Source organism: Aedes albopictus, chromosome 3 (assembly GCF_035046485.1).
Source record: "Aedes albopictus strain Foshan chromosome 3, AalbF5, whole genome shotgun sequence".
Taxonomy (NCBI): domain Eukaryota; kingdom Metazoa; phylum Arthropoda; class Insecta; order Diptera; family Culicidae; genus Aedes; species Aedes albopictus.
In genome coordinates this window covers 61,626,158-61,647,966 of record NC_085138.1, presented here as the reverse complement: position 1 = coordinate 61,647,966, position 21,809 = coordinate 61,626,158, and the positions used below count along the sequence as shown (strand labels likewise).

General features: G+C 38.3%; 1 protein-coding gene across 1 annotated transcript in view; it reads left to right on the top strand.

The window, feature by feature from the left end:
• The window catches only part of LOC134290210 (furin-like protease 1), a 132,538-nt gene that overhangs the window by 16,771 nt on the left and 93,958 nt on the right, over window positions 1-21,809 (top strand). The window contains exons 4-8 of the mRNA XM_062857281.1: window positions 9,505-9,986; window positions 10,079-10,284; window positions 10,842-11,028; window positions 11,151-11,324; window positions 18,181-18,299. Of these exons, the coding sequence (XP_062713265.1) occupies window positions 9,505-9,986; window positions 10,079-10,284; window positions 10,842-11,028; window positions 11,151-11,324; window positions 18,181-18,299 (1,168 nt within the window). The remainder of the gene's footprint in view (window positions 1-9,504; window positions 9,987-10,078; window positions 10,285-10,841; window positions 11,029-11,150; window positions 11,325-18,180; window positions 18,300-21,809) is intronic.

The following is a 21,809-nucleotide window of genomic DNA, read 5'->3' as shown; positions in this document are numbered from 1 at the left end:
CATCGAGCACATTTTCTGTTGTGCACATGGATGTCAAAGCATTTTCAACAGTGTAATTTCCCACATGGCTTGGTCAGCCAAAGCAAAATCAAGAAATTGACATTTGTAAGGTGCTACGGTCACCCTTACCGTATTCGGTCGGCCGAGGACCGACCCGTCGAGAGTCCGACTGCACACTAATTGCCATACCAATAAGTGATTGGAAGGCAGTGCCCGAAGCTCTCGACAATTAAAAATAACTTCCTCTCCCGCTTTGACATACATGTGCACAACAGACAATGTGTTAGATGTTCATCTAATCCCATCCGAAGGGGGTTTGGATTGTGAAAAGAAGATAACCATGTGCGATTGTGGAATCGAGTTCAGTTCTAGGCCTGCTGGCGACGGAGATAGTCGAGTGACTCCGTAGCTTGAAGGAATAGAAGCGCCCGTCTAGCGAATTGGGAGTCGTGAGTTCGAGTCTCACCGGAGTACGTGGATTTCTTTTCATAATTTCAAATCTCAATTTGTTCATCGAGCACGTGTTCTGTTGTGCACATGGATGTCAAAGCATTTTCAACAGTGTAATATTGATTTGTCTTAAATCAAATCAAGTGTCACACTTGGTCTGGTGTACAGTAGGAATAGACATAAAATGATAATGAGATATGAATTACTAAATACAAAATGGCAAACAGGATTGTATTTAGTTCGCAACAAATTAAAGCTAGTCGTGTTTTTGATTCTGTGAATACTATGAATAACTTCGACAAAGAAATTAGTATCTCACGAACAAAACTAAAACATCTGTTTTGGACAACGTTCAATCCTTTATCCATCAGCAGCATCAATACAATATTTTCAATTGCCGTCATGAACAATACATACATCACCTGCACTATACACTTCACTAGAAAATGAACTGCCAGGAGCTATCCGCCCCCTCACATTCTAATAACGATAATCAACCAATAATAAAACAATTTAGCAGAGTAAACTTGATAAATTGTTTGCCGGCTGTAGGCTGAATGCCAACCTGTCCACATTCGATTTAATTAAAGGATATTGCCTGATCGGCACACAATCAGTTACCCGCTGCTGTAAATTTCATTTATACACATATCTGATGAGACCGACGCCGTAAACAGTAGTGAGAGTGTCAGAACTAATTGGAATTTTATTGTGTTGATTCCCGCTAATGAGAGGAATTTGCAATTTTCCGTTTGATTTGATATAGTTTTCCCTCGATATGGATGTGAAAATTAGTCATGAATTAAGTTTCGATTTTTTCCCGGATTATATCTATTTTTGGAACATATTGGAAGAAGATGAACCTGTGCGTGGAATACCTGTAAGTAAAATAAAATCAAGATAAATATGTACTGTCCCTTTTAATTCCAACTAACTGTAAGGTAGCATTCCGTATCGGATACAGTAGTCGCATGGACGTAGCCAGAAGCAAATAATTTAGGATTCGATTTATAACTATGAAACTTGTTTTCACGAAATCCGCAAAAGTATTTCTTTAAGAGCACATCTTCAATCTTATCGTAGAATTTAACCAAATAAATAATGAGCGTGGTAGAATGGCTAAATGTTGTGATTTTTATTCATGGAATACACTCGACTAGAAAATTGTAACAAAAATATAACATAATCCTAACAAATCATGATATTTATATCTCATTGTGATATAATCATGTTCAACATCCTTGGTGTTTTCAAAATACTATAACTCAATTATATCACATTATGTTATAAATGTTGTTTCATAACTCATTGTATTATAAGTTAGTTTTGAATCTTCGACATTTTGGAAATAATGTAACAAAATTATATCAAATTATGATAGAAACCAGTAATCCGGCTAAAATTCCTATCACATTTTGTTATAATTTAGATATGATTATAACAAAATAGGATATAATCTTGATTAGACCAGTGTACTTTTTGTTACAATTTTGGTTATTCTAACATCACCCTGCACCTAGTTTATAACATAATAAGTTAGAGAAAAATATTATAACATCATAACACAATATGATACAAACTTGATATAATTTTCTAGTCGGGGATCCGGTGCCGGTGTAAGGGAAGAGACCAGGATTTTTTTTATTAAATTCCTACAGGGACATTTTCAGAAATCCTTCCAGGTTTTTCGTCAGGAATTTCTCCAGGGACTTCCCCAGGGATTTCTCGTTACTGAATTCCTCCATGAACGTCTTGCGGGATTCCGCTTACTCAAAGAAATGCTTCTTGAAATCCTCCCACGATTCCTTTATAAAGTTGTACAGGAATTTCTGCAAGAATGCATTGTAGAATGTATTCATGATTCCATCATGAATTCCTTTAGATATTCCTTCAAGAATTCCTCTCGGGACTTCCCTAGACATTCCTCCGGGAATTTCTCCTGGGATATCTTTAGAGGTTCCTCCAGAACTTTTCAAAAATTGCTTCAGGGATTGCCCCGGGGAATTTCTTCAGAGATCACTTTAGGTATTTCTGTAAGTATTTCTTCAGTAATTTCTTTGTGGATTTCTCCATGTATTCCTGCAAGAATTCCGCTAAAGATTGGTCCAACAATTCTATCTGGGGTCATTCGAAGTATTGCTTGAGGACTTTTTCCCGGGAATTCTTTCAGAAAATTCTACCAGAGATTTTTCAAAAATTAATCCGGATTTCCTTTTAAATGTTCTACGAAAATTTTTTTAGGAGTTTATCCAAGGATTCCTTCAATAATTCGTACAAATATTACTGCAGACATGGATTCCTTTAGATTTTTTTCCTGCGATTCCTACTGCAATTTTTCCAGGAATTCGTTTGAAAAATTCCTCCAGGGAATCCTCCAGGAACTGCTACAGGGATTCCCTAGGAACTCTTTGGAATTCATTTAGGGTTTTTCATGAATTGCTTCTGCGGTTTTTTCAGTACATACTCCTGAGATTTCTCCAGAGAATCCTCCTGGGATTCATTAATTCTTCCTGAGATTTTTTTCAGGGATTCCTCAGAAATTCCTTTAGGGATCCTCCAATAATTCCTTCAGGGGTTCCTCCAGGAATTCCTCCAAGAATTCCTCCAGGAATTCCAGCAAGGATTTCTCCAGGAATTCCTCCAGGAATTGTTCCAGGTATTCCTCCAAGAATTCCTCCCGATATTCTTCCCGGAATTTCTCCGGGGATTCCTCCAGAAATTTTTTCAGCACTTCCCCCAGGTTAACCTTCAGGTATTCTTCCGCGAAATGCTCCAGTAATTCCTCCAGGGATTCCTCCATGGAATCCTCTAGCAATTCCTGTAAGAATTCCTCCAAAAAATCCTCTTGGGATTTCTAAGAAATTCTTGCAAAGATTGCTCCAAAGATTCTGCCAGGAATTTCCCCAGGGATTTATCCAGGAATTCCTTCAGGCATTCCTTAAAGATATTCCTCCAGGGATTCATCCAATAATTCTTCGAGAGATTTTGCCAGGAATTCCGCAGGGAATTGCTTCGGGAATTCCTCTAGGAATTGCTCCAGGAATATCTCTTGTGATTCCTTCAGAAGATCCTCTCGGGATTTTTTGACTTACTAGAATCACACTTTTAGCGCACCAACTCCAGTCAGAACCACTCCGAGCCTTCCAGAAGTTTTTTCAGGAGTTTATTCAGGAATTCCATTGGGAATGCTTCCAACAATTTATCTAAAGATTCTCTCAGAAATTTCTCCAGGAGATTCTTCAACTATTCACTCTGGATAGAATCTTTCGGAATTCTTCCCGGTATCTTCCCGGAATTTCTCAAGAGAATACATCAGAATTGCCTTTGGGAGTTCCAACAGGGATACCACGTGGATTTCCTCCAGTGATAGTTCCAAGGCTTTCACGAGAATTTCTTCAAGAATTCTTCCAAGAATGCTTCCGTGAATGCGTCAATTGGCATTTCTGTAGGATTATGCTCTGAGATGAGTTGATGAGTAGCGATTTTATTTATTTTATGAATTTTCAGTGAGTTTATCTATTTTTAACATACATCCCATATTTTTTTTCAACTAACCACCTATTAGCAGCATAGATTTCACGTTAGATTTCAAAATTCGGATCTTGGTGCGTTGACTAATCCGATTGTTTACTAATTTGGTCTTACATATCTCATATCTCGGAGACCAGTGAACCGACATGAATGAAATTTTGAACGTTTATAAACAATAAATTAAAGATTCACAAGGCTTTGAAACAGGTATTTTTTGAACGTTGAAAACATGTTGGTGGATTGACACTTTTTGGAACTTTCTCGAAAAAATAGTATTGATCACAACACTTTACTTTTTGATATCAAGAATGTCTACCAAATTACCTTAAGACGTTCCTCCAAGGATTCCTCCAGAAACTCATTCAAAGTTTACTTAAAGTTTCCGCCAAAGATTTTTTTAACGGATTCTTCAAATATTTGTTCTAAGATTCCTTTAAAAAAACTCCGAGGCTTCATGCAAGGATTTTGTCAGAAATTTCTTCAACAATTTTTTTCGGAATTTGCTTCAGAAATGTTCTAGTCGTGCGGATTTTTTTTAGTTTTCTCTAATAACTTAAGTTCTTGCAAGAATTCTTCTCAAGATATTCTTGTTATAAGTCCTTTGAAAGCTTCTACGAGGGTTCTTCAAAAGATAATTTCAGGAAACACTCCAAAGATTATTCTAAGGACCCTTTTAAAAGTTCTTCCAAAGACTCCTCCAGAAGTTTATTCAAGGATTCCTCTAGAAAGGATTGATAATCTGAGTAGCCGTCTGGGGATTTCACTACAATTTCCTTTATAAATTCCTTTGGAGGTTTATTTTTGCGATAATACCTTTAAAATTTTATTACAATTTCCTCAGAAATTCACCCAAAAAATCCTCCCCAAATTTCGTTGATGTCATCAAATGCCGATAGCAACAGAAATTCCCTGGAGAAGATCCCCAAATCTGTTCACGCAAATTTCTCAAAAACTTGCTCCTTCAGAAATTCATCCGAGGATTTCTCCAGTCATCACCCAAGAAAATCCTTGGAGAATTCTTCTGAGGATGTCTTCACATTCGTTTTTTTTTTTTTGAGGAATCAACTTAAGGCACCTCTGAGAACTCCTCCAGATATTGTCCCGAGGAGTCCTCCTAGAATTCTCTCCAAGAATTCCGCCTACGATTCCCCCTACGATGACTTCTAGAAAATATTATAATGAAATTCCTCCAAGGATTTTGAACTACAACCCCAGTATTATTTATTTAGTCAAATAGTCTAGAAGAGATTCTTAAAACCATCATAAACCAAAATAAAAGGTATTCGGTTTTTGACGGTTCCCAAAACCACTAAATGGTCATCCAAATGTTACCTCGAAAGCTTCCTTCTGGAAGGTCTTGAAAGGACCATTTCAGAAATTTCTCAAAGGGGTTTTCAAAGATTTTTCTAAAAGGTTTTCAGATCATTCCCTTGGAGCTCCGCAGAGGATTCTTTCAAAAAAAATCTAAAAATTCCTCCAGAATTTTTTCTAGTAGGTATATTTCTGCAACACTTTTATGACCAAATTCAGTAATATAAGAGTTGCATATACATTTGTAGAACATGTGGGTTATTCGGGTGGAAGATTGGGTGGCAAAATGTCGAATGCCAAAAGGTCGAAAAGACAAAACATCGAAAAGACAAAATGTCAAAAACTAAAATAATGGGTTTCCTATACAAGAATAGAGAACTCTCTATTTGCTTAAGTTATTTGTTTTCGACGTTTTGGTATCCGACCTTTTGACGTTTTGTCCCTGAACCATTCTGAAAACCCATTCATAACTGCTCCACAAACAAATAAGAGGATACCTCTAAAAAACTCTACGAAAATTAGTCTAGGGAACATCCACAAATGACGTAGTTTTGTTTTTGGCCAATTGTTAACACCCGCTCCCCCTCGTAACCTGTTTTCCCATGCTTATGATTCGTTGCAATTTCAAAAATTTCAAAAACTCGTAGAAAAATGTTCGGAAAAAACCACATTAATCCACATATTGGTGATAGTGCCTTTCTCATCGATGGTGTATGCACTCATGATGTTTCTGTCAACGAAAGCTGAAGTGTTCCTTAATCCTGAATATTTTTAGAAACGCAAGAATTTTATCAAAGCCATCATCGATTTGTGAATTGTTTTGATGGTATATATTCCGACGCTATGATCAACTTAACAGTTGATTGTTTGATCACTAGCACTATCGCTGGAGATCGATCAATATCAAGACGACATTTACAAGCTAGGACAGAACTTTTCTCACAATCAGATCGACAAAAAAAAATGTGCACACTTTAGCCTGTATTTTATTATTTATGATTAGTTACAGGATTCATGCAGAATTTGACAAATAAAAATGCAAGCAAGCGGAATTTTCCATACTAAATCCCATTCAAATTTTAACCACATTTCAGAGCACGAGGGCGCAACCAATCGCATCAAAAACTTGCTGCAGTAATTTTAGACGCAAAAGAGGATTGAAAAAAAAAATCGGAGCCAATGCGTTTAAATTTTATTATAGCCCATCTTTCTGTATATTTACACCTCAGTAATCTAAATTGAAGTGATTTGATGAGATTCCTTTAGTTTTTTCAAGATTTTGTTCTCTTACACATATTTATCGCTAGCATTGATTTTGTTCACTTTCGTAATGCCGGCAAAGCACTCAACGCTGATTCTGCAATACTACCGGTAGTCTGTAATGCGATTTGATGTGTCACATTTACATTTGGCCACTCCCGCGGCACACCCGGTACCGAAACACTACCCATTGTCCCAAATATGATCCGAGACTATTTTCTTGCTATTTGTTCATCTGGTTATCAAAAAAGTTGCTATTTGGTGTGCCGCACGTATGAGTTTGGTTCACTTTTACATTTGAACACTTCCGGTGGGACACTTGGAACCCGTAACATTACCAGTAGTGGTCATTCCCTGTTTTCTTACTAATCGTTCATCAGGCTTTCGAAAAAGACCGCGATCTGATGTACCGTACCGCAAGCATGGGTTTGATTCAATTTTATATTTTATCGTTTTCGGCGGGACATCCAGAACCGCTTCCGGGACAATTCCGACTGTCCCAATTATGATTTCAGACTAGCTTCTTTCTAACTGTTCATCAGGTTACCAAAAAATCCGCGAATTGATATGTCACATCATGTCGGTCCCGGGACACTTCCAGTAGTCTTAGATGTGATCTGAGACTTTTTTCTTGTTGACCGTTCTTCAGGTTATTGTAAATGCCGGTATTTGATTTATCGCACGCATGGACTTTTTTGCCTTCTACATTTGACCACTTCTGGCGAGACACCCGGAACCGGCTCCGGAACACTACTGGTTTTCCCTAATGTGGTCTTAAATCGTTTTACTTGTTGATCATTAATCAAGTTTTTTTCAAGTTTCTGTCCGGGAGATAACCACTGTGTTCGTTATTTGATCTATTATGGTATATCCCGTGTCGTTTGTATAGTGCATGTTGAATTACTTTATCATTATTTAGAAGTTATAAAATATTCGGTTTTGTTATAGTAGTCATTTTTAATTTAAGAGCAAGGAAGAATTCTGATTGATAAGTGCCTCTTTCAACACGCTCCTTTTTCAATCAAAATCAGTTCCCTTAACTAAAAAGTCAAGAGATGATACCGATGTTTACCAAGCATAGGAACCCTAGTCCTTACTGCCTTAAATCAGTAAAAATAGGTAAGTATTCCTAATATTCTATTCGGTGGAATATTAGGAATACTAACCTATTTTTCCTAGTTTCAACCACACCAATGGCACCCCTATATATCAATTGAGTTATAGATCAGCATTGAATGACTGTAGAAATATTTCGGGCCCAATATCATTTTATCAGCACATTTTGGGGCCGCTATTACAAAAAATGTTAACAACAATGCGTGTCACTGAGCTATCTGAAACCGTGACATATCACTTTCAACAAGGTGTGAAATGAAATAGTAATCAAAGTGTTCCTTTGATTACTAAAATAAGGGTAGAAACAGTTAGTACTTGTGTTCGGTTTGGTAGATCTTTCGCCTTAACCAGGGATGCCATATATACAGATTTATCTGCATTATATAAGTTTTTGAGCTTCCATACAAATTTCGTTTTATATGAAATACAGATTTTTGAGCTAGAATGGGCATTTTATTTTTATATGGGATATAGGTTTTTGTTCCAAATTTCTATTGGGATACAGATTTTTGAAAAGAGTGATACAGATTTTTTAAACCATCTGGCATCCCTGGCCGTATTGCACCCCGAGAAGGTGTTCTCCCCATGCTACGGGCTCCGTGAAAGATTTAACATATTTTAAACCCACTCAAACATTTATCCCTCAGCACGGGTTGCCTGAAATCTTGGATTAGGGTAACCTGTTTGGAGGACTTTTATCCCCGGAACAGGTGGTCCGTAGGGCTATTCTAAGCCGGCAGCTACACGGGCATAACCGTTCATTAGGTTATCTGAAAAGCCATGTGATGTGTCGCATGTATGGATTTGTTTTTTTTTTGCATTTGACCACTTCTGACGGGACACCCGGAACCGATTCCGGAACACTACCGGTTGTCCCCAATATTATGTGAAACTATTTTCTTGCTAACCGTTCATCTGGTTATCTAAAGAGCCGCTATTTGATGTGTCACATGTGTGGGTTTGGTTCATTTTTATGTTTAGTCACTTTCGGTGGGACACCCGGAACCGGTTCCGGAACACTACCGGTTCAGATATGGCCTGAGACTGTTTTCCTGCTTACCGTTTATCAGTTTATCTGGTCCGTTCCTGGGGTGCCGGTTCGAACGGCTGGGCCTATTCGAACCATATGTGAATCGGCTCTCCGGGCTTTCTATCAAATAGTCATTTTTAGAGTGAACATATAACCTTTCCAGTACATTTAGTGTACGAGAAAGGCATAAATGGAACTTGGAATTATAAAATTGTACGCTCCATGATAAAAACGCTTGTAAAAGGATAACATGTTGAGTTATTTTTACCTACTATTGTCTTAGCAAGTTTTAAGGTATTCATTGCAGAGTTTCTCAAACTTTTTGAGTTTGCGACCCACTTTTGATTGTTTTAGAAAATTTGGACTGACCTTCTTAATAAATTCAATTTATCACTTTCATAGGATTCGATAAATTTACCGTGCATAGCACTCATTCTTACACAATCAAGTATTTTTTTTAATTTACAGTGTTTTCAGCTGTTCTGATTTCTGTAAAAGTTTGGATTATCTCAGAAATCAGCGGAATTTTCAGTGATTTTTTCTATTTTAAAATGTTTTACTTCTGCAACCCATCAAAAATCATTCCGCGACCCACCAGTGGGTCGCAACCCATAGGTTAAGAAACGCTGCACTATTGTAGTACCTGGTACAGCATAATACCAACTGAACAAAAAATAATTCGCATCGATGTGTATCGTAAAATGCCAACAACAATTTTGGTTAGCCCAAGCCAAAACAAACCCTTCCACTCTTCTATCGCATAACATAAAAATCTGAAAATTTGATTCTTCTATCGCCCCAAACAGGACCCCAAAGCATCGTACGACGTAAACGGAAACGATGGTGATCCAATGCCGCACTACGACCTCACCGATTCGAACCGACACGGGACGCGGTGTGCTGGCGAGGTGGCAGCCACGGCCAACAATTCCAAATGTGCCGTTGGCATCGCGTACGGTGCTCGAGTTGGCGGTGTCCGGATGCTTGACGGTGACGTAACGGACGTGGTGGAAGCAAAGTCGCTGGGGTTGAACTCGCAACATATCGACATCTACAGTGCCTCGTGGGGACCGGACGACGACGGGAAAACCGTGGACGGTCCGGGCGATATGGCTACCCGGGCGTTCATCGAAGGCGTCCGGAAGGGGCGCGGTGGAAAGGGTTCCATTTTCATCTGGGCCTCGGGAAACGGTGGCCGGGAACACGACAACTGTAACTGTGACGGGTACACCAACTCCATCTGGACCCTGTCGATTTCGAGTGCCTCCCAGGAAGGACTGGTGCCTTGGTAAGCATTGAATACGGCTCGTTAGAGAGCGAGGTGTGAACAGTCAATATATGTATGGTGGTTTCTGTTGTTTTTTTTTTGTTTCGCTTCAGGTTCTCGGAAATGTGCAGCTCTACGCTGGCGACCACTTATAGCAGTGGTAACACCAATGAAAAGCAGGTGATCACAACCGATTTACACCACTCGTGTACGTCGTCGCACACGGGGACGTCAGCATCGGCTCCACTTGCAGCCGGAATAGCCGCTCTGGTCCTGGAGGCAAATCCTAACCTCACGTGGCGAGATCTGCAGCACGTAGGTAAGCAAAGTATTTGGATGCTGTGCCGTTGTTTCATAAATCAGTGATTTGCAACCGGTTTTATATGGCATTTATTTTTCAAAATGCTGAAAAAAGAGTCATCCGTATCACAGATTTGTTTCTTAGTCATATTTTTATGTTAACCAATTAATTATCTTATTCGTTTTATGTGCCAAAATGGAGTCTCTTACCCTGTGGGATTTTTTATTTTTATGTGCTTTGAATAGTTTTCAACACACGTTTAACTCGACTTGCCCGTCTCACTGCTTATCTCAAGACTCCAATAAAAATTTTGGCTGTAAAAGAGTTTAAATAGCACTTTTACTAGAGCGTTTGCTCCACCCAAAACATGTTATGCACTTTTATACTTTTTGAGTTGGACACATTCTTAAATTACCTAAATTTATGATATTTATTTTTTTGCAAACCACTGTTTTAAATGAAATTTTTGCATTCAATCGTGAAGCGCGACTTAGCAGTTCGCAGAATTGAATGCAAATAGTCACCCATTTTTTCACACCACACTCCTAACAATTCCATTCGCCGTTCTAATTTAGTGGTCCGTACGGCGAAACCGGGCAATCTGAAGGATCCAACGTGGTCAAAAAACGGTGTCGGCCGGCGAGTGTCGCACTCATTCGGTTACGGTCTGATGGACGCCGCCGCAATGGTCAAACTGGCACGGACGTGGAAAACCGTCCCGGAGCAGCAAATCTGCGAAATCAACGCACCCCATCTGGACAAGTACGTATCGTTCATCGCTATCCATTTTTTTACTTTACTCGAGCTTTTCCATCATGCAGGAACAATATTAACTTTCAACGTTCGCTTTTCGTTTTTTTTTTTTTCTTTGATCACCATGACAGGCAAATTCCACCTCGCACCAAAGTGACCCTGCAGCTCGTGGTGGAACACTGCAAGGGCGTCAACTATCTGGAACACGTGCAAGCCAAAATAACGCTGACCTCCCAGCGGCGGGGCGATATTCAAATATTCCTGACCTCTCCGTCCGGTACCCGAGTCACACTGCTGACGCCCAGGTGAGCAATCAAGAAGACACTTCTCCGCAGTGAAATTTTCTCGACCGTTTGATGCATAGTGGGGAAATATGCAATAAAAGTGTAGAAATTCTACAGTTCAGGTTGAAGTAGTAGAAACTAATGGGTCAACTCCCATTTCGAAGAAGTGCTCAAAGAACAGCTCAAGTTTTGCATAAGCATTCTGCACATCCAATACAGACAATTTACATAATCGATTTACCATTTTGACTCGAGCATTATTTTCAGAAAAGGCCTAAGCAAAAAATCATAGATAACACAAGTTTACAAAATAAAACGAAAGTCGTGAACTTCTGTCAACGACCAAAATTTTTGAAGCACAATTTAGTGCTGATTTCGAAACTGACCTTCAAAAATTTTTAAGTAGAACAGTTTTTGAGTTTTAGGTCAATATCGAGTTTTGCAACTTTTAAAAATATGTAATTTACTAAAATTCAAATATATTACGTTTTGTTCAACCAATTTTAAATCTTTTTCCATAAATTAAAAGCTGAATACAATACCTTTCGATCATCTGAATACAGGTTGTGCGTCAGATTGATGAAATTCAAGATATTGGCGAGTTTTAGGGACGATCTTCTTAAATTTTAGTAAAATTCCCAAAAAATTTTGAAGAAATGTATTTTTTTCAATAAGAATAAACCAACTTAAAAATTCTTTCTCGACGTTTATTTGGCATATCATATGTAGGCGAGTTACAGTAAAAATTTCAGCTCAATCGGAGCATTGATTACGGAGGATGAGATGTTTGAATTGAGCGACTTTGCTTAAAAATAGAACAAAAATCGATTTCAAATCATCAACCTTGTATGGAAAGTCGAAAAAATTTTCGCTCTACTGTAATTTTTTTCTTTCGCGTTTTCGAACTCAGGGCATGATTCTACACCAAAAATGATCATCAGCTTACCGAGTTCAAAAATGCTGTAAACTAGTGTAATTTAAACAAAACTATAAGTTTGAAACGAATTATTCGATAGAGTTGGATTTAATGTTTTGGGTAATTACAAAACTTCAGCTCATTGCACGCAGTGGCCTTATTCCTTTAACAGCATGAACGAATAAGGCTATGTCAGCTCACGTTGAGCAGCCGAAGATAGGTAACAGAAGTGCGATTCCGTACGTTCTGCATCATAGTGCGCCCCCATTTGACGGTGTAATGTAGCGAAAAGACTTGAGCGCATAAGTGACGAACCCTGTAGTTCGAAGAAAAACATTGATAAAGTGAAAAACCGCGCGTCTCCATTGAGTGAGTGAAAAAAAGGCGATTGAACCAAGCTCTAGACTAGACCAAGGTAGTATCCATTCGTTACTCTTTCACTCCTTGCTGCTACTACGGTTTACACTAGCGCTTAGGATGACCACTGACCAGCCTTCATTCTTTAGGTCATCAACCAAAACTTCTTGATCGACGTTGGTTTCATCAGATCGCGGGAAGATTATGAAGGCACTTCGGTTGATGCCCTAAAGCAGCGTTTCTCAAACTATGGGTCGCACGCTGATATTTGCTGGGTTGCTAAGGCCTTGACGATATTATAATACATGCCTTAAATGACTTACGCACTTACAAAATCAGAAAAAAAATATTGGAATTAGGTTTCTTCTTATTTTTTTAACTTTTGTATTATATGTCTTAGTATATTGATATATTAGGAGTATATTGAATATTAAATCTGAAACAATGAGATTTCATCTTCAGGTTTAAGATTTTCCTTGTTTTTTTTTAAAAAAAAAAGGTCCAAGCAGTTGCTTGCAGATTGCATTTGAGTTAGATTTACACGCCAAGTTCAACAGTTAAAACTTCTAAAAAAAATAAATAACAAAAATCCGCATCAAATTTTTAAATTCCGACGAGAAACCAACGAACTTTGATAAAACTTCACCGAATTATTTGTTTATTTTTATCGAACTACGGTAAAATTTAGATGAATTCCGATAATCTGAAATTTTACAGAAATAAGAACCGCTGAAAAATTATGTCAATAAAAAAAATGTAAAATAAGTGTGAATGAAGGATCTGATTTAACATTTAAAAAGGACTTATCTGACCATCTAGCAGTAATATAATTCTAAAAACTCTACTTGAGTAGGTAAACATTTGTCGTAAATAACGAATAGCATTTCGAATCTGATCTGTTTGGTGGTCTTAGACATTTTTTCACGACAAGACAAGATACAAATTTGACTTTATGTATTTCCTTTTCTCTCATTTTAAGGGAAATTTTTAAAGTTCGGCAGAAGCATAAAATTGCAATTATATCTTCATGGGCTTCGCATTAATTATATGTTTTCTATAATTTAGAAACGTGCAAATTGTTAAGATAATGTGTTCTTTAGAACCAGTGCTGGAAATGCAATTTCGACAAATCTTTATAGATTTAATCACGTACAGTATTACGAAAAAAATAATGAAGCACTACAAATGCATATTAAAATATAGCATATTGTAGTGGAACCTTACAAATGCGTAATAAATTAGGACATCACAATTGAACAAATACAACACAGAACATATATTTTGCCCTGTTACCCTAGTGGATAACTATTTCCGATGACAGGATGACGAGGTTTCATAAATGTTGTTGGTCCATCAGTCAATCCTGTGATCGTATTTTGTCTGGCAGGTTGCCTTTCGTTCGCAGCATTAGTTGCTTTCATAGCTTGAGTTTTGTCTAGGATTTTCTAATCCTAAGGGGGCATCTCGATTCGGGTTTAATCACTAGAGTTCTATAACTTGAAGTCTGTGCCAGGGAAAGGCTTACATCTCCAGTACTCAATCGCGGCCCGAAATGGCCTGAATGTTGGCAATCGAAATAGGATTGCGAGCCTCCATTCTGCCAGAGCCCTATAAATGTGCAGTAATACTAGGGGAATATTTACAAGTTAAAATACAACATTTAACACAAAAATAAAACTTTTCATTTTAGAAGCTGAACCTGAACATATACTATATAAAAAACTTGTTTGGCTGGACCAGATCTACGAGAGAGTCACGGAGAAACCGCTCTCGCTTTGATATTTAATGTCAGTGTCATTCATGATGAATATCAATTGGCATTTTTCGAAGGTAGTCGATGACATTTACCTTCAACATTGCAGATAGAGCGGTTTTTCGTGACTTTCTTGTAGAACTGGTCTAGCCACACAAGTTTTTCATATATCATATTTTCAGGTTCAGCTCCTGAATCTGAAAAAAGCTGTAGGTGATTGAATCTACATATGTATAGCGAAATGACATTTTCAGCACTGATTAAAACTGATCCCTTAGGCAGCTTATCCTGATTTCGACTTTTCGCAAAAACGAAAAGAACATTTGTAAGATTAAGTGATACGTAATCTAATGAAGGCAGTGCTTGAAAAATGAAGCGTTTTTCTCCCGACGATGCAAAATTGGTTCCTCTTTGACCGGCGCTTTTCAACCCAGAGCGGTAGCTAAGATTTTTCAGAAGCAAGTGGGAGCATGTGCAATCAAATGTATTACTGAGAGTGAGAAACGACGGTTCAGCAGCGTGGTGGCTCTCTGAATCATTCTCTTCGCTGGCGTATACGGCAATGAATATACTTGGTTTTTATCCCATTATTACAGTGCAAATGACATAAACTCAAATTAATTCGATTATAATGGCCACGTACAACATTCCCATACCAACAAAGTGATTACATTTACAAGTTTTGAGCAACAATTAAATCCACTGAATCGTTTCCGCATCTTCACACTCACCGCAGCCAGTGAGCATGAATGCTCATCAGTCAGTTTGCTTCACAAGCCATCCGACCGATGAGAAAAAGCGGTCGCAGTTGGTTCGGTTTTTTTTTGCTCCCTTTGCGTGTTCCTTCGTAGTGGTTGCTTGGCGCTGATAACTTGTCGTATTTTTCATATTCACTCAGATTAATTCGCTTTCATTCGATAAAATATATTTATTTAAAAAGTCAGTCGAAATTTTTCAAAATTACATTTGTTATAAAAATACATGCTAGTTGGTCGTTAAATTCTAGAATATTCGAAAGTGGGTCGCAGGCTGAAAAAGTGGGATTGCCTAGGAGTTTTTCATCATATGCTCCCGGTGATTTATCCTTCGGAAGTACCTTCTGGGATTATTCCAACAACTTCTTCAGAGATTTCTTAACATGTTCCATCTGTAATTTCCCCAGGAAGTCCTCCCGAGTCTCCTTCCGGGATATCTCTAGGAATTTCTTCTGGGATTCCTGCAGAAGTTTCTTTTAGGAATCCTGTTTTTTCTCCGGGTTCCTCTCATAGATCCTGGAGATTTCTGCTGGGATCATTCCAGCAGTTTCACCCGTGATTTTTTTCGGGATTCCTCCAGAAGTTCTTACCAGGACTGCTTCAGGTATTCTTCATGGAATTCCTTCAGGAACTCCATCCGAATTTGCTAGGATTCCTTACCGGATTCCACCAGCACTCCTCCAGGAGTTCCATGCGAGGTTTCTACAGCAGTTTATTCTTGAATTTCTTCAGGAATTATTTCTGAGATTCATCTTAGAAAACCTTCCAGGCATCCCCCAAGAACTTTTTCTAGGACTTAACCAGGAACGAATGCCGGGATTTTTCCAGTAGTTATGTCCGGAATTCTTTCAAGAGCTCCCTCCACGATTCTTGTGGAAATTCCTCCGGGAGCTCCTTCCAGGATTACTTCAAGAATCTTTTCCGGGATTCCACCAGCAACTCCTTCTTGAATTCCTCGGAAACTCCTTCCATCATTTCTTTGGGAACTCCTTCCAGGTTCTTTTTCAAGGGGTTTTATAAAGAAATGTTTATAGGGTTCCTTCAGCAACTCCTTCCTGGATTCCTCTCATATTTTTTCGCGAGTTTCCATTGGGAATTCCGTGATTCCTCTGGCAACTCTTTCTGGGATTCCTTTAAGAACTTCTTCCGAGATTCCCCCAGAAGCTCTTTTCGGGACTGATTTGAGGATCCTCCTAGAATACCTCCGGGAATTTCTCTCCTGCATATCCTTCTGGAATTCCTCCGGAAGTTCATTCGTAAATTTTCCAATATGTTCTCTGGAAATTCTCCAGGAGTTTATTAGAGAATTTCTTCAGGATCATTTTAAGGAATTTCTTCTGGAGTTTTTTTTATGGAATTCCATATGGACATTGGACACACAGCAAAAACATTCTTGTGATATCACATCATTTTCACTGCACATCAGTTGAGACGTAAAAGTGGTGTACAAATTACCACCAATTCAAAAGTCAGTCTAGATAAATTTTGGAGAAACTAAGGGTCTGTGTCAATTGGCGAATTTTTACTTAAATTTGACAGTTCTTAAGTGTTGACAGTTCTCCTAAGGAAATAATTATCGAACTGTCAAGTTTAAGTGAGAATTAATTTTAATTCGCCAATTGACACAGACCCTAAGTATGCAAAGTAGCTTGTCTAAACTTGGTCTACACACCCAGAAAGTTTCATTGTAATCTGAGACGGTGCTGCCAACTCCGAATACGATTTGGAACGAAATTCGTCAATGCCTGTTTCCCCATATACAAAAAAAATATCGCATTTAGGAAACATGCGAAAACAAACTTGATAATCATTCGTGTGGTTAATCCGCAGTATATTTAAGCGCAATTTTCGGAATGTCAATGCTGTAAAGTCATTTCCGCTTCTAAAACCACATAAAGTTCTATTAAAAACCGCTAAAAATTGAGGAATTGGGGAACATGAGCATGTTATGCACCTTGATTTGATTCCCCGCATAGTTAACATTAACAAAGCATGACGTCGTAAGCCGAATTCGTAGTTTTCTCACAGCTCACAATTCTTTGACATTTTTATGTCTAGTTGTCTTGGTTTATGACCTATTTGGAATTTGTCCAGAGAATTCCAGAGTATATCACGAAGAAACAAAATTAGAAAAAGAAACAGTGAAAAAAAAAACACTACAAACATCTTAAAAAAATCACAAGCTACTACAGAAACCACAAAAATACAAACAAACCAAAGCTGTGTGAGACTTCCCCTATTCCTATATAAACGATAAAATTTCATTAGAAACCAAGACATTGAAAAATTATCTTCTTTTCACTTACTTTGAAATTGAATAAATTTATTTCTTGATTAGGGATTTTGTTTTCATTTTTCATTTATTTATTAAATTTTTTAAGTTGACTAGTGATTTTTTTTAATTATAACTTTTTTGTCCATTAATTCTATATCATAACTCACAGTGCACTATACTACATTAGTTTTTCGCACCAGCATTTAAAAAAAAAAAACAGTTTAAAAAATGATATTTTTAAGTTTTATTCTTGAAAAAAAAATGTTTAACAGTGTATAGGGTTTGAGTGCCATGAGTAATCTCCCGCTCCCAAATTCACCATATTAGAATACGAGCGATTACGGCACAGATTGATTCCGTTCCTTTTGTTTTCATGCGTGCTCACTTCTAACAAACAAAAATAAGAAACAAAACGAACAACTCTTCAATACTCTATGTAGGATGAAAATGGGAGCCTAATGCTTAATAAGGGAACCAATACCCTATAAATATTTTCACTTAGCCAATGTGAATGATTTCACTAAACATTGCCGAAGGCACAAAATTAATCAGGCAATTTATTTCTACGCATTTTTTTTTATTTTGAAGGAATTTTGTTTAAGCTCTTCTCAAAAGCAAGGCTGGAGTCAAAACGGTAAGCTGATGATGCAAATTGTCTGTTTTGGGCACGAGCACACTTATGCAAAATATGAGTCGAATAAAAAATATATAAAAAATGTTATGATCATTTTTGTTGTAACTGCTCCACTGTTCCTATATGATTCAATCTAACTAACGGCTTTCTCCCCTCTCTCTCTCTCTCTCTCTCTCTCTCTCGCCAGATCCCATGATTTATCTCGTTCCGGTTTCAATCAGTGGCCTTTCATGTCGGTGCACACATGGGGCGAAGCACCGCACGGGACCTGGCAGCTGGAGATTCACAACGAAGGCCGTCTATTAGGTAAGATTGATATGGCACGGCACTACACCGACGACCACGACGACGCGACGGCCACCACCGTCCAGCTCAGTCAGCTACATCATCCTGTAGTAACAATCATGCATCCTGCGTGTCGTCGGTTGTAGGTGGTAGTCGGGAAAGTTGTGTGGTTGTGGAGGTGATACGGTTAAGGCTACAAAGCTAAAAACATGTGTTCTTCTTATGTGTACAAAATGGGATGCAATCGGTGCGGTGTATTGCCCGACAGGGGATGACACAAACTAATTACTTCACCCATATACCATGAGAGAACAAGAATAACGGTCGGTGGCGGCAACATAGTTTCGACGACGACGACAGGTTCTTGTGGCTTTTGATGTGTGTTTTCTCCCAGCCATCCAGCACTGTCGGATGATGGTGGTGCCTATCATTCAAGTAAGGAAACGCGTTGATTGTTAGCTGTGGTTTCTGACGCGGAAGAAATTGATGTGATCTGATGGCTAACTGCGAAGTACCTACGGCTGAATATCAAAGGTAGAGTCTCAAACCACGGGGATGCTACGGTGATCTGATTTTGTTGCCGCTTATCATGCGCAACCAGAGCATACTAATACCAACATTCACTCAATACAGCAGCGGGAGAAAATAAGGAAAAACGCACTTTGGCGAACAAAGTTTGCAAAAAAAGGTATTGTGTGACTTTTCACAAAGAATTATCACTCTCTGTAGGAACTTTACCTAAACATCAACATTCTCAAATTGAAAATTATCAAATAATGCAGCTTTTTTATGATCAACACTTTTATTAGATCTAATGTGATGTGAGCGTTTTGCACCGATATCCCTCGTAAAAAGGTAAACATTCAAATTTCACGACTGTGTTGGTGAATATTTTGGCTGGAGCATAAATTTATGCTCCACGTAAGGAGGCACAATCCAACCTGTCAAACTCCATAGTGAAAAAATAGGATGCCGTCCCCTTGTCTCAAACACTTGGTGCCTTGGCGGTTGGCCTCAAGACGAACAGCGATGAATGAATGTGATACAGCTAGAAGAGCGACTGCCCCGTGATGGAGACGCATGGTTGTTTCTTGAAATGCGTAACGAAGAAAAATGCGAGCATTTGAGGGTGCTTTCACTATTGCAAAAACGACCATGCGTCCCCATCCTGGCTAATAGAGGAACAAACTTTGATGGCCGTTTAAGGACAAAGGTCTTTTTATTATTATTATTATATTTTATTAAAGACACATTACCAAAAAAGTTGGCATTCGTGTCCAACAAAGGTCTTGAAATCCCGCTTCAACAGTGCATCAGAGCTTCAGACGCACAAATCTCAGTGAATTTCATTATTGTGTTCTTGCTCACTTGTAATAAGCTTAAAATAAGAATACCAGGTGCACTGGTTTTGTTTATGAAGAGATTTGTGCCCTCGAAATCGTGAGTAGGTCCCAAAGTCGGCCATTGTGGCGGCCATTTTGGGATTCTAACAAGTCTGTCCTTAACTGATAGGTAGGGACAATGGAAATTCGCGGCAAAATTTCTTAAATTTCGCGGGCTACTATTGTAAATTTCGCGGCACTGTCGCGGTCCCATATTTTTGACCGTTTTGCTGAAGAAAACTCTATTTATACATGCCAAATAAATAATTCACTTGGTTTTTAGAGGTCTTATCATGAACTCATCGGAAAAGTAACAAATTTGATGAAAAATGAGAAAATAAGTATACATTGAATATACAGTAAACTCGTATGCGATACAGAATCGTGTATAACTTACTATTGATACCAGTTAATTTATGTTTAGAAAGTTGAAATTGACGGAAATTTATAAGGCATGTTCACAATTTTGTCAATTTTCGCGGCATTTCGCGGGATTTCTCACACTTCGTGGCCAGAGGCAAATTTCGCGGATTTCGCGGCTTCCGCGAAATCGCGAATTTCCATTGTCCCTACTGATAGGATACTTTTGGGGATTTTTTTTTATTATCGTTTAAATAGGTACCAAGGTTCTCAGAATTGAATGATTTTTGTACAAGTAGGGTTCATATATGGGGAACTTATGTATTTTCGGCAGTTTTGTTCTCTTCGTCATGGGGTTTTTTTTGAAACCTGTTGACCTCAGAATTGGCCTCAAATCCTTCCCAACCAAGCTGAGTTATATGCCAAAATTTCAGGCAATTTGGCTCACAAAAACCCTCCATGACGAAGAGAACAAACTTGCCGATGATACCCTTTGTCACCCTATATGAACAAAAACTAAATTGAAAAAATCAAGGTCGCTTAATTTTCCGGAAAACTCCAGTGGAAAACAAAAATATTCCACAGACACTACCTACTTTGAAAAATCATAACTCAAGAACAAAGCATCGTAGACACATTTTTTTTGTGAAATCATAAGCAAATTTTCGCAGCAATTAAAAAAAATACAAAATAAAAATTGTTTTTCACAATTTTTTCCACTGTTGAGGAAAGTCGGCTGGAAAAGTCGGAAAAAATATTTTCGAAGCCCGGAAAAAATCCCAAGAAAAATATTTTTGAAAGGTAATTTTATAAGCTATATTCTGTAAAATTTTCGCGATGTGGGTTTTCTCCGTTCCCGAGTTATGACCAATTTTGTGGAAATTGTCCAGATGTGCTATATGAGTCGTTTGTTTAAAAAATCACAACTCAGGAACGAAGCAACGTAGACACACTATTTTCTTGTGAAACGTAAGCAAATTTACTCAGCAAAATGAAAATTGCTTGCCACAAAATTTTCCACTGTTGAGGAAAATCGGTTGGGAAAGTCGGAAAAACTCTTAGAACGTTTTTTTCAATGTTTCATTAGATTTCCACCAGGAATTTCTCCAAAAAAATCTTCAGGGATTTTACTAGTAAGTTTCACGGATGCCTAGAGATACATCAGAGATTCATCCAGAACATGCTTCCCTTCAGAGGTTCTCATAGGAGGTCCTTCAGAGGTTAGTCTGAGAGTTCCTTCAGGAACTCCTTCTGAAGTTGCTTCAGGAATTTCTACAGGAGTTTCCTTGGGAACTAGTCCAGGAGTTTCCTCAGAGATTCCTCCAGAAGATCCTTCAGAAATTCCTCTAAAATTCAAACAAGGGATTTCACCTGACGTTCTGTAGGGATCGCTCAAGGAGATCCTTCAGGAATCGCTCCGGGTGTTTAATCAAGGGTTCTTACAGGAGTTCCTTCTAGCATCCCTCCAGGAATTTCTTCGAGATGCCTCATAATTTTTTTTAGAGATTCTTACAGGAGCTCTTTCAAGGATTGCTCTAGAAGTTCCTTCATTGACCTCTTCAGGAATTCAGTCAGGGGTCTCCCCAATAGCTCCAGAAGGATTTAGGAATGCATCCAGGTGTTCATTAAAAATTCATTCAGAAATTCCCAAAGCTATTTCAACAGGAGTTCGCTTAGGTATCCTTCCAGAAATCCCTTCAGAGATTCTTTCAGGAGCATTCATAAATGCCTCCTGGAGATCCATCAGGAATTACGTAAGAAATTTCTTCAGGAATTCCTGCAGGAGGTA